This window comes from Schistocerca gregaria, chromosome 2 (genome assembly GCF_023897955.1).
Source record: "Schistocerca gregaria isolate iqSchGreg1 chromosome 2, iqSchGreg1.2, whole genome shotgun sequence".
Taxonomy (NCBI): domain Eukaryota; kingdom Metazoa; phylum Arthropoda; class Insecta; order Orthoptera; family Acrididae; genus Schistocerca; species Schistocerca gregaria.
The window spans coordinates 874,000,132-874,013,828 of record NC_064921.1 but is presented as its reverse complement, the minus strand read 5'-3'; the positions used below and the strand labels follow the sequence as shown (position 1 = coordinate 874,013,828).

At 37.8% G+C, this 13,697-nt stretch overlaps 1 protein-coding gene across 8 annotated transcripts in view; it reads right to left on the bottom strand.

Annotated features, from left to right (window-relative positions):
* Positions 1-13,697, bottom strand: part of LOC126335273 (TGF-beta-activated kinase 1 and MAP3K7-binding protein 3-like) — a 430,472-nt gene that overhangs the window by 36,206 nt on the left and 380,569 nt on the right. For 5 of the 8 annotated variants that reach the window (XM_049998331.1, XM_049998335.1, XM_049998336.1 and 2 more), the window contains one exon: positions 1,061-1,327. The exons of 2 other annotated variants lie outside the window; for them this stretch is intronic. In XM_049998331.1, coding sequence (XP_049854288.1) covers positions 1,266-1,327 — 62 coding nt within the window. In that variant the 3' untranslated portion in view covers positions 1,061-1,265. Of the gene's footprint in view, positions 1-1,060; positions 1,328-13,697 lie in introns of those variants that run through there. One more of the 8 variants, XR_007564841.1, reaches the window with a different exon arrangement.

Here is a 13,697-nt window from a genome sequence, read left to right as displayed (position 1 = left end):
TATATCATAGCTTTATAATGATGTAAATAAATCAGACAGCGAAGAAAATCTGTTGAAGTTGGCATACTGGATGAGAGACAAAATACAGCTTATTAAAAGCAGCAGTTAATTTGGTTATTGCTTACAAGAAAAATATAGTGGAGATTCAAATACTGTTGAGAAAATGTGTGTATGCTGCTGTCCTATGATATGTACTTATATATTATTGGAGAATGAAGTTCTTCCACACTACAGCAAAATGTATTCTGTAATTACTCACTATATAAGGAGGTACAACTTTGATCCCCCAATCAGTTTATTTTCTTTGGAATAGTAATTTTAAATGACAGTAATGAATATTGCTTGAATTCATAATACTAATACTAATGAAGATATTAATCATCTTTTCACTGTTTTATTTTGAGCAAAAATGAACAAAAACTCAGCTCCTCAGTTTATCTTCTTGAAGTTCAGAGCAAGTTGTTTGGTGTACAGTCAGACCAAAGTGTTAAGACTGCGTAGCCTTGTGTATATGTTTGTACCTGTTTGGTGAAAAGAAGAATGGGAGTTCATAAGCTGAGTTACCACATTCTAGTTCTTGTTCATAAAACTACTCACTGCTCAGTATCTACACTATATCAAGAGCACCTGATTCTGTAGTTAATTTAATGCAAACAAAATGAAAGACATGAAAACTGTTGAGAAGTCTCCTTGATGATTGGTAGGTAAAAACAACCATGTTATATCATAATGGCCCATTCAATATCAGAAAGATTTTTATCATACAGTCAATATCAACAATATGTGTGACAGAAGAGACGCATCTTTCTTTTTATTTTCAATTTTTGCATTTTGAGTAAATAAGTGTATAGTCAGTTCCACTTGGTTTCAGTTTTAATTTTCTGAGTAACTATATCCTGGCCCACATGTGTTACAGTATAAAAGTTGTGTTTTCTGTGCAGCATCTGTATTATAAACAAACAACAATGGCTGAATCTAAATAACAACAGAAATTGGAAACATTCCTTGTTAAAATTCAGAAATCAAATATTTAAAAGAATGAAAATGTTTTGAAGATTGATAACATTTGAAATTTTTATTTTCCAGTCTTTGTTTGAGATAATGTGCGTAAACAGTTCCAAAATGCATACTTTCCTTGAACAGATGATATCTTCAAGTTCTCATGGAAGGAGGGATCATTGTCTTTCCACATTAGTATCACAGTGCAATTAAGCATACATGAAAAACTGCTCTTCCAAGCAACATTTTAAGTGATCTGCTAACTGCTAAACACAGCTCAATTGGTCTGTGTATCTGATGTCACAGTTCATCTCCAGCAGCAGTCTTTCTGGAAATTAAATTTCCAGTTTTAATGATGTGTTTGTTGACACTGTACAGTTTGAATTCCCTATGCGGTATCCTTCACACCAAAAACTTCTGAGAAACATGACTCAAACACATTAACATAATAAAGTTTAAATTAAGAGAAATGATATGTATGTAGGCTAAGTAATTAGCTTTAGATAAAATTTAAATTAGAAATTTAAAAAATCATCATAATAAAGATAGATGAACAATAGCTTTAACAAAGAAAAATTGTATAGAGGGATGTGTCACAAAGTTTTCTGCATTCTTGTCGAAATTTTTTCTCTCTCCCTCTAAGAACTCTGCAAGGGTAAGATAGTAAGCTGAGTTTGTTTCATTTATAAAAGAAAAATGAAAGCTGATAATATTGCAGTTTCTATGTGCATGTGCATGCTCTACTTCTTGTATTGGAGCCTTAAGGAGAGAGATATGTGAAAGTTTTTGGAGATTAAAGCCGTGAATTCTTTGTGTCATGACTGCAGTGTGCCCCACGTAAGGAAGTTTTTTTTTTAAAAAAGAAGAAGAAGCTGAAGAAAAACTTTATAACTCAGATTCAAATTTTAATTTATGAATACCCTCCTGAGCTACTGTCATCAACCCCTCAAACATTAATGATACGAATCTAGACAGTTACATAAGGGAGAAATATGAAAGTAGAAGGAAAAGACAAAAAAAATCTGTAAGGAAGGGAAGAGGGGTGAAAATGGGAAAAATATACAAGAATTTTTTTAAAACAAGAAAAGGCAGGAAATAGCAGAGAGGTACTGGAGAAAGTAAACAGGCAAGAAGGTGAAAAAAGCTAAGTTCAAGGAGTAGAAAGTAGGAGAGGAAACTAGCTCAAGTTAAGATTATCTGAATGGTTAGAGCCTGTTACATTTGAATGACATTTCCAGCATGTAGAGTTTGGAAGCACCGATATTGATTCATGCATTCATTTGTTCATTCACTCAAAAGTCATGTTCCATAAGTTACATCATGAAGAACCGGCAGATTTAGCTTCATCACCTCATAGTAGTTACACATGTGCGCAGACTCATTAAGAAATCACAACTGTCAAACACTCTGTAGAGGTGGCACTTCAAACCATCCACTTAAAAGCTATGAATTACACTATGTCGACGACACATTTGTAGTGTGTGAGCATGGCAGACGGGTGCTGGATAAGTTTCTGGATCCCTTAAGGTGGTAGACAAGGGCAGAAATTTTTTAGCCTAATTTTTTTATTGGCTTAAAATGTTCCTTAGAGAGTCTATTTTTAAAGTTAATTCATATAAAGTATGCCACAAATGTAAAAATATGTTAAAACCAAAATTTACTGAATAGTGGTCTGGAGCATCCAAGCACTTGAATGCAACCGATGTAATACTATAATAGTTACTGATGGAATTGAGGTCCTATTAGTTTCAGATAGTATCGCAGAGGGCATTAGTATCAATTAAAATACTATTTTCAACAAGGTTTCTTTTTGTAACATGATTTGTTTATGGTACACAGTGTGAAATTACATGCTTGTCTTACATCTGCTTAACTTGACATTTCACTTGCTTGTTTCTTAGATGAAGTAATATGTGAGTGCTTGAAAATGACAGAGAAGCATATTTATATGGCTAGAAGAGGTTTGAAAAGTAATTCCAACTGTGCAAAAAATGCTGAAATTGGTAAGGGGAAGCCAGTTAATCAATAAATTTTGTCAAGATGAGGCTGTTTCGACACAGGGGGAAGGGGAGGGGGGTGGGGGATGACGGAAGCCAACTGTACAGTGCTGCTGATTGTTGAATGTTTGTTCAGTTTCAAAATTAAAAATCACAAGTTTTAAATTTAAACACTTGTTTTTTCAAAGCAACATTTTTAAAGTTGGTAGGAGCTATAACTCACAAAATATACATGCAGTTACATTATACCTTCCTGTGCATGTTTTTCCTACTGTAATTTGTAAGATATTTGTGATATATTTTTATCCCAATTTTTGGTGCATGTTTTTATAATGACTTTTTTGTTGAAAAAATTTACTTTTGTTTCAGAGTTCCACCATTTTCTTAACAACTTTTTTTTTATATAGATCCCTCTATAACAGGAGAAATTTTACATCCACTCTTGACAGCCATGTTGTTGTTGTTGTCTTCAGTCCTGAGACTGGTTTGATGCAGCTCTCCATGCTACTCTATCCTGTGCAAGCTGCTTCATCTCCCAGTACCTACTGCAACCTACATCCTTCTGAATCTGCTTAGTGTACTCATCTCTCGGTCTCCCTCTACGATTTTTACCCTCCACGCTGCCCTCCAATGCTAAATTTGTGATCCCTTGATGCCTCAAAACATGTCCTACCAACCGATCCCTTCTTCTAGTCAAGTTGTGCCACAAACTTCTCTTCTCCCCAATCCTATTCAATACCTCCTCATTAGTTACGTGATCTATCCACCTTATCTTCAGTATTCTTCTGTAGCACCACATTTCGAAAGCTTCTATTCTCTTCTTGTCCAAACTAGTTATCGTCCATGTTTCACTTCCATACATGGCTACACTCCAAACAAATACTTTCAGAAACGACTTCCTGATACATAAATCTATATTCGATGTTAACAAATTTCTCTTCTTCAGAAACGCTTTCCTTACCATTGCCAGTCTACATTTTATATCCTCTCTACTTCGACCATCATCAGTTATTTTACTTCCTAAATAGCAAAACTCCTTTACTGCTTTAAGTGTCTCATTTCCTAATCTAATTCCCTCAGCATCACCCGATTTAATTGGACTACATTCCATTATCCTCGTTTTGCTTTTGTTAATGTTCATCTTATATCCTCCTTTCAAGACACTGTCCATTCCGTTCAACTGCTCTTCCAAGTCCTTTGCCGTCTGTGACAGAATTAGAATGTCATCGGCGAACCTCAAAGTTTTTACTTCGTCTCCATGAATTTTAATACCTACTCCAAATTTTTCTTTTGTTTCCTTTACTGCTTGCTCAATATACAGATTGAATAACATCGGGGAGAGGCTACAACCCTGTCTCACTCCTTTCCCAACCACTGCTTCCCTTTCATGCCCCTCGACTCTTATGACTGCCATCTGGTTTCTGTACAAATTATAAATAGCCTTTCGCTCCCTGTATTTTACCCCTGCCACCTTTAGAATTTGAAAAAGAGTATTCCAGTCAACATTGTCAAAAGCTTTCTCTAAGTCTACAAATGCTAGGAACGTAGGTTTGCCTTTTCTTAATCTTTCTTCTAAGATAAGTCGTAAGGTCAGTATTGCCTCACGTGTTCCAACATTTTGACGGAATCCAAACTGATCCTCCCCGAGGTCTGCATCTACCAGTTTTTCCATTCGTCTGTAAAGAATTCGCATTAGTATTTTGCAGCCGTGGCTTATTAAACTGATAGTTCGGTAATTCGGTAATTGACAGCCATATGGATGAACAAAAAATGGTATCATATTCTGGGGTAATTCATCGTTGAGTAGAAAAGTATTCATTGCTCAAAAACGTGTAATCAGAATAATTGCTGGAGCCCACCCACGGTCATCCTGCAGACATCTGTTTAAGGATCTAGGGATCATCACAGTAACCTCACAGAATATATATTCACTTATGAAATTTGTTGTTAATAATCCAGCCCAGTTCAAAAGTAATAGCAGTGTGCATAGCTATAACACCAGGAGAAAGGATGATATTCACTATGCAGGGTTAAATCTGACTTTGGCACAGAAGGGGGTAAATTATGCTGCCACAAAAGTCTTTGGTCACCTACCAAACAGCATCAAAAGCCTGACAGATAGTCAACCAACATTTAAAAATAAATTAAAAGAATTTCTAGATGACAACTCCTTCTACTCATTGGCTGAATTTTTAGATATAAATTAAGGGAGGGAAAAAAACTAACTTAAGCATTAGTGTCATGTAATATTTTGTGTAATGTAATATCTTGTACAGACATCTTTCATTAACCTGACACGTTCCACATCATTACGAAGTGTCGTATTCATGATCTATGGAACAAGTATTAATCTAATCTAATCTAATCTACTGAGTGATTGGAACAGAGGTATGCTCATCTAGCTTCCCAAGCACGCAGACATATCAGTTTGTGATAATTGGAGAGGCATCACCCTAATGTCAATCTCAAGCAAGATCCTCTCATGAATAATCCTAAATAGGGTAAAAGCTTATGTAGACAAGAAAATAAGAAGAGAACAAGCAGGGTGCAAGGAAGGTCACTCTTGCATTGACCAGATATACACCTTGAAGATAATAGCTGAAAATTCAAATGAATACCCATGGCTTTACATGCTGTTTGTAGACTTTAAAAAGGCTTTTGACCATACAGTTAGAACAAAAATATAGAGCTCACTTCCAACTTTTGGAATGCCCAAGAAAATAATTGCTTTTTCAAGTGCATGTATGAAAACTACATGTGCCAAGTTCAACATTGAGGTCTGCTTTCAGATCCAATAGCACTGAAAACAGCAGTTAAGCAAGGCTGCTTGCTCTAACTGATACTACAGAGGGGCTCCAAAAATGTATCCACTGTTTAAAAGTCCACAAGTGGCAAACTAATTGATGGAGTTGTCTCATCTTTGGTAATGTAATAGTTAGTAGTTCTGGCAATCGCCACACAAGCATTGTACTGCATTGTTTTGTTTTGCCACATGACAGTTGCCAGATAGTCAGTGTTTTGTTCTTAGTTGCACCTAGTTACTCGAGTGAACATGGCTGGTGCAAGGCTTACATTCGATGAAAGGAAATCAGTTTTGAAGTGGTATATTAAGTACAAAAACATTAATGAGGTTCAACGGCAAATTTTGAATACAGAAAAGTGGAAGTGCTACATCCTACAATTGCTACACGCAATTAATGAGGACAACCCAGATCATAGAATGGAGTACTGCAAGTGGTTTACTAACATGGTGCACAGCGATGAAGAGTTTGCAGAGATGATTGTGTGGTCTGATGAGGCACAGTTCAAACTCAATGGTACAGTAAATCACCACAGTTGCATCTACTGGGCTGCCAAAAATCCGAACATCCACATAGACAAAGCCGTGAATTTGCCAGGAGAAATGTGTGGTGTGGGTTGTCTCACCGTGGCTTGATTGGGCCATTCTTCTTTGACAGTACAGTTACCGGTGAGGTGTACCTTCAGGATCTTCAGACATCCATTTTACCTGCCATCCGAGACTTATATGGAGATGGAAGAGTTTACTTTCAACAAGATGGTGCCCCAGCCCACTACTAAAATCGTGTTAGGGCATATCTCGACAAAAATCTACCAGGAAGATGGATAGGCTGTAGAGGTGCTGTGGAGTATCCACCACATTCCCCAGACCTAACTCCTTTGGACTTTTACCTGTGGGGAACACTAAAGGATGTTATTTATTGACAAAAGCCATGCACATTGGAATAACTTCAAGAGTCCATCGTACATTCATGTGCAAATACCCAAGTGAACACGTTGCAGTCAGTAGTTTGTGCTGCAGTTCGGCGGCATCATTTGTGTGTGGATGTTAATGGCGACTATTTCAAACACCTATAGTGATATCTTGAAGTTGGACTTTAAGCTACACTTTCACAAAAAATGAGACAACCCCGTCAGTTAGTTTGCAAATTATGGACTTAAACAGTGGATACATTTTTTTCCACCCCTCTGTATTTAACACTGTACTGAATCTTGTAATGGCGCAAGCAATGGATTAAGTGAGAGGAATAAACTGGAGCAATGGAACACATTTAGTGGTGGTGGTTGTTGTTAGTGTTTAACGTCCCGTCGACAACGAGGTCATTAGAGACGGAGCGCAAGCTCGGGTTAGGGAAGGATTGGAAAGGAAATCGGCCGTGCCCTTTTCAAAGAAACCATCCCAGCATTTGTCTGAAATGATTTAGGAAAATCACGGAAAACCTAAATCAGGATGGCCAGAGACATGATTGAACCGTCGTCCTCCCGAATGCGAGTCCAGTGTGCTAACCACTGCGCCACCTCGCTCGGTAAAACACATTTAGAAGAAGACCTAGATTTTTCAAATGACATTTGCCTTCTATCACAAAGCCACAACAACATGAAAGAGAAACTAGAAGTCAGAAATCTACAACAAAGAAACTCAGTTTGAAAATTAATAGCCAGAAAACAAAAGACCCACATCCGGGTAAATAATAACAGCACCGCAGAGCTTAAGCTTGGGAGCCAACTAATCAAAAGGGTGGATATGTTTTGCTACCTTGGAAGCATGATTACACTGTATGGTGGTGCAACAGAGGACATTAACAGCCGCATCAATAAAGCCAAAGGCACTTTTACAACTCTCCGCTTTATCTGGAGCTTCAAGGAAATAACATTGAGTACCAAACTGAAAGTAATATGAAATCTGTCCTTCTGTAAGGATGTAAAACATGAAAAGTGTCAAAGCGGCTAATCCATAACCTGTATACATTCAACGACATATGTCTGAGGAACATCCTGGGGGTATGGTGGCCAAATGTCACCTCTAACGAAACACTTTTGGAAAGAACCAGCCAGAAGCCTACTGAGCTGCAAATAAGAAGCAGGAAGTGGAGATGGTTAGGACATACACTTAGGAGACCAAATGAACACATTGCAAAGAAAGCCCTTTATTGGGTCCCGCAGGGACGATGGAGACAAGGCAGGCCCAAAATGATGTGAAGATCAGTTGAAGCAGAAGGTCAACAGCAAGGAATAGAATGGGAAGAAGTGAAAATTCTAAGAGAACAATATGGGAATTCTTTGTTACAGCGCTATGCTCCACATAAGGAGTTAAGGGGATTAATAATAAATAAATAAATATTTTTTAAACTATCCCTAAGTACTATGTTAAAAAATATCAGTTTCACGGCAGTATTTTAAATTTTGTTCTAGGCTGAAAATTGTGGCATTCAAAGATTCCACCAACCCCCCCTCACATTCTACAAAAGGCCTTTCATCAACATTGTATAGTGTCTTCTGGGTGCAAGTCTTTTACTTTAAAAAATACATAATACATCTTATAGGTGTCAATAGAGATCAAATGTCAGTTTTGTAATTTGTTAGTTTTTATTATTATTTCGTTTGGCATCAAGGATACATTACTTGAATTGAACAGCAATGATGTTACTGGTAACACAATATGCATATACTACAAATAAAATAGATTACATTCATTTATGGTAATAAAAGTCTTAGATTAGATCGATAAATCAATATTTGTTAGTTATTTTACTATTACTTAGTTATTTTACTATTTAAAAAAATCATGAAAATTGGTTCCGAAATCAAGTGACACCCTGGCCCTGGTCTACCCCCTTAAACAGCATCAATCAAAACATTACATTCATGATGGAGCTAGAAGAGAACACATGTCTTCCTTTATTTGATATTCTAATAAAAAAGAAGGCTGATGGTACACTAAGTCATACAGTGGATAGGAAAGAAGACCCACACAGACCTTTACCTACATGCAATGGAAAGTCTCTAGACCAAACTACATCACCTAAGGAAGTGCACCATCAAAATGGGTATAGTGAAACCTAGATTATAAGCAGTTCAAGGAAAGAACACATGGAGCAAATAAGGAAGAAGAGGAAGGAGACACAAGGTAGATGTAGATGAGGCTGGTTTTCTTCCCTATGCAAGGCTATTTAGTACATGTGACATTAAAACTATCTTCCAATTACCAATGAACATCAAAGAGATAATTGGCTCTGCACGGACCCACTGCAATTTTAAATACAAGGGATATACAGTATCCCATGTGAATGTGACCACCAATACAATGCACAAAATTTCACAAAGAACACATAAGGGGTGCATGTTTGGGGCACACAGTGAAATCAGCAGTGGTGGAGTACAGCCTAGATAATGAACATACTTTTGATTTTGAGAACACCATATTACTGTGCTGAGCCAGCAGTTACTGGGAAAGCATGACAGAGGGGTATGTGTAAATAAAGATCAACAAGAACATGGAATCCCACATCAGTGACTGTATGCTGACAGCACACCTAACAATGGACAGCATATGAGGTGGATCAAGAATGCCCATGAGACATCCAAACACAGCTTCTGACCCATCACCCCCTCCCCTAGCCACATGACACTGCCACCTACAGCTAGGTTGTGGATGCAACTGGCCTTGAAAATAAATATGGGAACATCCACAATATGACACTCTTTGAAACACTATGGTATCTTGACACTGCCACCTGGCTGGAGACCCCAAGAGCTTTGCATCAGTGGTGTGTTCTAGATGAGTCTACACACGCAGCAATGTTATGTTCACTGTAGATAGGAAACAACCGTAACAAATAACATATTTATATCACAGTTTAGTTAATTAAAGCAGTTTCTAACAGCTCCTTCTCTGTGTTAATGTGTACACTGACTTGTTCCACTTCTGTAAAGGTTCTCCTTCACAATGGAATCTATTAAACACAAACAAATGAGCAAATTCAAGAATTCAAATCCTTTGCTAATACAACTGTCATCAATCCCAACATCTTTTTCAAATTGTTGACAACATGGAAGTCACAAGTCCTAAGACTGTTTCCTATAATTAGTTACAAAAGAATAGAACTGTCAAGGAATGTATCAATATCCTTGCAGGCATTCAAAAAAGAAAAGTTGTAAAAATGAGACATATGAGCTGACACCTTGTCCCTACAACTCAATGATATGCAAAAGCAATGCACTGTCACTGTTCTATCATCTATAAAATATGATTTTATTGAACTATATTTTCAGTTCAGCTTTTTGTAAATGGCAGATATTACGGAAGCTAATAGTGAACACTGTTTACTATCTTTAAAAAATTCTTAAATAGCATGCTGAAAAATTCTAATATCAAAATCTCACAATTGACAAAAATGAAATCATATTTCCTACAGAATGATGTGAAGTTTATGAATGTTAAGGTGGATAAAAATACATTTCAATATCCTGACTTAAAATATAGTCAAACTGCAGTAAAAATCTAAATATAATCATGTTACACATTTGTTTCTCTTTGTTTATGAGGAGTAACTAAGCATATAGAACAGACACAAAGGATAATCAACCAGCATTTCTTTATTTTCTACAGTCATGCAGTGGATAACACGGGACAAGATGAATCTGTGAATATATTATTGTACATTGTGTGGCTTTATTGCACCATATGTTACGGCATTCTCCTCTTCCATTTCCAGATGGAGTGTGGGGAGAACATCTGCTTTTATGTGTTTGTGTTAGCTGTTGTTTGAATATTTTTATCTTCTTTCAACAGTGATATGTACAGACCAAAAGCAAATTCATTGATTCCATCGTGAAAATCAGTTCTTGGAATCAACTAAATATATCTTCATGTCATAGAAAATACATTTTCATGTTATAGATGTATTTTTCTTCAGATAATCACCTATTTGAATTTCTAGCATTTCTATCATTCTTTTGCCAAGAAACTAGACTTTGACCATATATGCTACCCTTCTTTGTATTAAAATGAACCTTCAAATTACTCAAAACTGATGCATGTCCCATAGCTTGAGCAGTATTCCAATGCACAGTCTGAGTAAGTGTCTTGCAGGCAATATCTTTTTATATACAAATTGCATCTGCACAGGATCCTATAACAAAGCAAAGTATGACCTTTGCTTTACTTGGAGCTCAGTCATTATGTTTACTTCACTTCATATCCACACATGATGTTTCTCCTACGAATTTGTATTACATTACTGACTCCAGTTGTGACTCAAGAATCATGTTCTCAAAAGTTAAAATTTGTGAACTAGCCAAATTTAAATCTTTCTCTGTGTTAAGAGCTAGTTATAGCTTTGCACCAGACTGATGCTTAATCAAGATCTGTGTGCCCTTTGTAAAAAATTCCTGTCCTACAGTAAAGTCCGTTGGCTGGCACAATTTTCCACAGTGTTCAGAAACCACTCCAAGCAAAACCTAATTTTCACCCCAACATCAGAGCCATCATTCAGTTGTTGATGGCAGCTTATGAGGTGGTCTACCACATATCTGTTGGATTTCTGCTTTGTTTGAGATGGCTGGCCATGTTGAGCAAATGTGTTGTATGAAGTTTTGTCAAAAGGTGGCAATGCTCAAGATCTGTAAATAATGATTAAAAACAAAAGGAATGGATGAATTGGCTATAAAGTGGTTGGACTTCAGTGAGAACTCACAAAACCTCTAGATATGGCCCTTGCATTAGGGGCCTACTGGTTGTTCCCAAAATTCAGTACACTACTTGAAGGGATTCCATTCTGAGGGCAGAGAGTAGGTCATTTGGAATGTGACTGCAAAGCTGCATGGGAAATGTTCTTCCATAGATGTTTTCAGAAGTGGAAGTGTTGATGTAACCAAATCATACTTTTCCTGGCTGAAGGTCAGATAGTTTTTGGACAGATCTCATGCGCAGTTACCAAATTAGTCATTTCCAAAAAGTCTGAGAGATCACTAATACCACTCATTAAGTCATACAAAGTGTTAGGTCCCATTACATATTTTGAAATCAAGGGAAGAAGAAAGATTAGAATTTAATACCCAAGTAATGATGAGGTATTAGAAACAGCACAGAAGAAAGGATTCAGTGAGCATGAGGAAGGAAATATGCCACTTCCTTTTCAACAACATTCTGACATTTACTTTAATCATTTTAAGAAAACTACTGAAAATTTAAACTAGAATGATCTGATGGGGAAGATAATGGAATGTAGTTGAATAAAATCGGGTGATGCTGAGGGAATTAGATTTGGAAATGAGACACTTAAAGTAGTAAAGGAGTTTTGCTATTTGAGGAGCAAAATAACTGACAGGTGTACACTCGCACACATACATATATATCCATCCGCACATACACAGACACAAGCAGACATATTTCCGTGCTTGTGTCTGTGTATGTGCGGATGGATATATATGTGTGTGTGTGTGTGTGTGTGTGTGTGTGTGTGTGTGTGTGTGTGTGTGTGTGCGCGCGAGTGTACACCTGTCCTTTTTTTCCCCCTAAGGGAAGTCTTTCCGCTCCCGGGATTGGAATGACTCCTTACCCTCTCCCTTAAAACCCACAGCCTTTCGTCTTTCCCTCTCCTTCCTAAAGAAGCAACCATCGGTTGCGAAAGCTAGTAATTCTGTGTGTGTGTTTGTGTGTTTTGTTCATTGTGCCTGTCTGCCGGTGCTTTCCCGCTTGGTAAGTCTTGGAATGTTTGTTTTTAATATATTTTCCCTACTTAGACACTACACTTCTCTGAATGAACCCACAGTCTTGCCTTGTGGTTCTCATTCCTGTGTAGCGTAGCTGGCCTGGCCAGCCAGGTGAATGACAGTATCTTCTGCAACACTGCCTGACCACAAAGTTGAAGCATCCAGATGGGGACGAGGGAACAAAATGAAACATGAGGCTTCCTGGCAGATTAAAAATGTGTACCAGACTGGAGGTCAAATCTGGAACCTTTGCCTTTCCTGAGAATATGCTCTACTGTCTGTGCTATAAGCCATGATTTTCAGCCTGACCTCAAAGCTCGACTTCCACAGTACCTCATCTCCTACTTTCCTAACTTTGCAGAAGTCCTCCAGCAGACCTTTTGGGACTAGTGCTCCTGGAAGAAACCATAATGCAAAGATGTGGCTCAGCTGCAACCTGAGGGAATGTTTCCAGAATGAATTTTCACTCTGCAGTGGTGTGTGTGCCGATTCGAGTCCCAGTGCGCTACACAATTTTAAACTGTCAGCACGTTTCAAATCAGTGCACAGTTCACTGCAGACTAAAACTTCATTCTGTAAATGAAACTTTACAGGTTGAGGTGGTATTTGATGTTATTTCAGCAGTTACAAAGTTGAGTCAAATTTACAAAGAATTTGGCAGTATGAGTACCTTTATCATTAGGATGTTGGCCCGTACACAAGCAATGATTTGGTTGAGAAGGGTGTTGTAAAGCCACTGCATCCTCTCCTGAGGCAAGCTGTCCCATGACTGTTGTAGCTCATCCTTGACATCCTATGTACTAGCACTGGGATGCAGTTGATGTCTGAGCTGGTCCCAAACATGTTCTACTGTGAATAAATCTGGGGATCTTGCTGGCCACAGGGGCACCTCAATATCATGCAGACGGTTTCCAGAGACACATGCCATGTATAGTGGAGCATTGCGCTGTTGAAAAATGCCATGTCACTGTCACATGAGGGGTAATGCATGAGGGTGCAGGATGTCTGCAGCATACCACTGTGCCATCAGTGTTCCCTCAGTCACTACCAGCTGTCACCTGAAGTTATAGCTCATGGCTCTCACCATCATGATGCCACGATTGACACTACTGCGCCTAATCAAAACTTTGGAAGAATGAGACTTCTCCTCAGGTTGCTGCCATCCTCATCAACGATGGACCCCCAAGA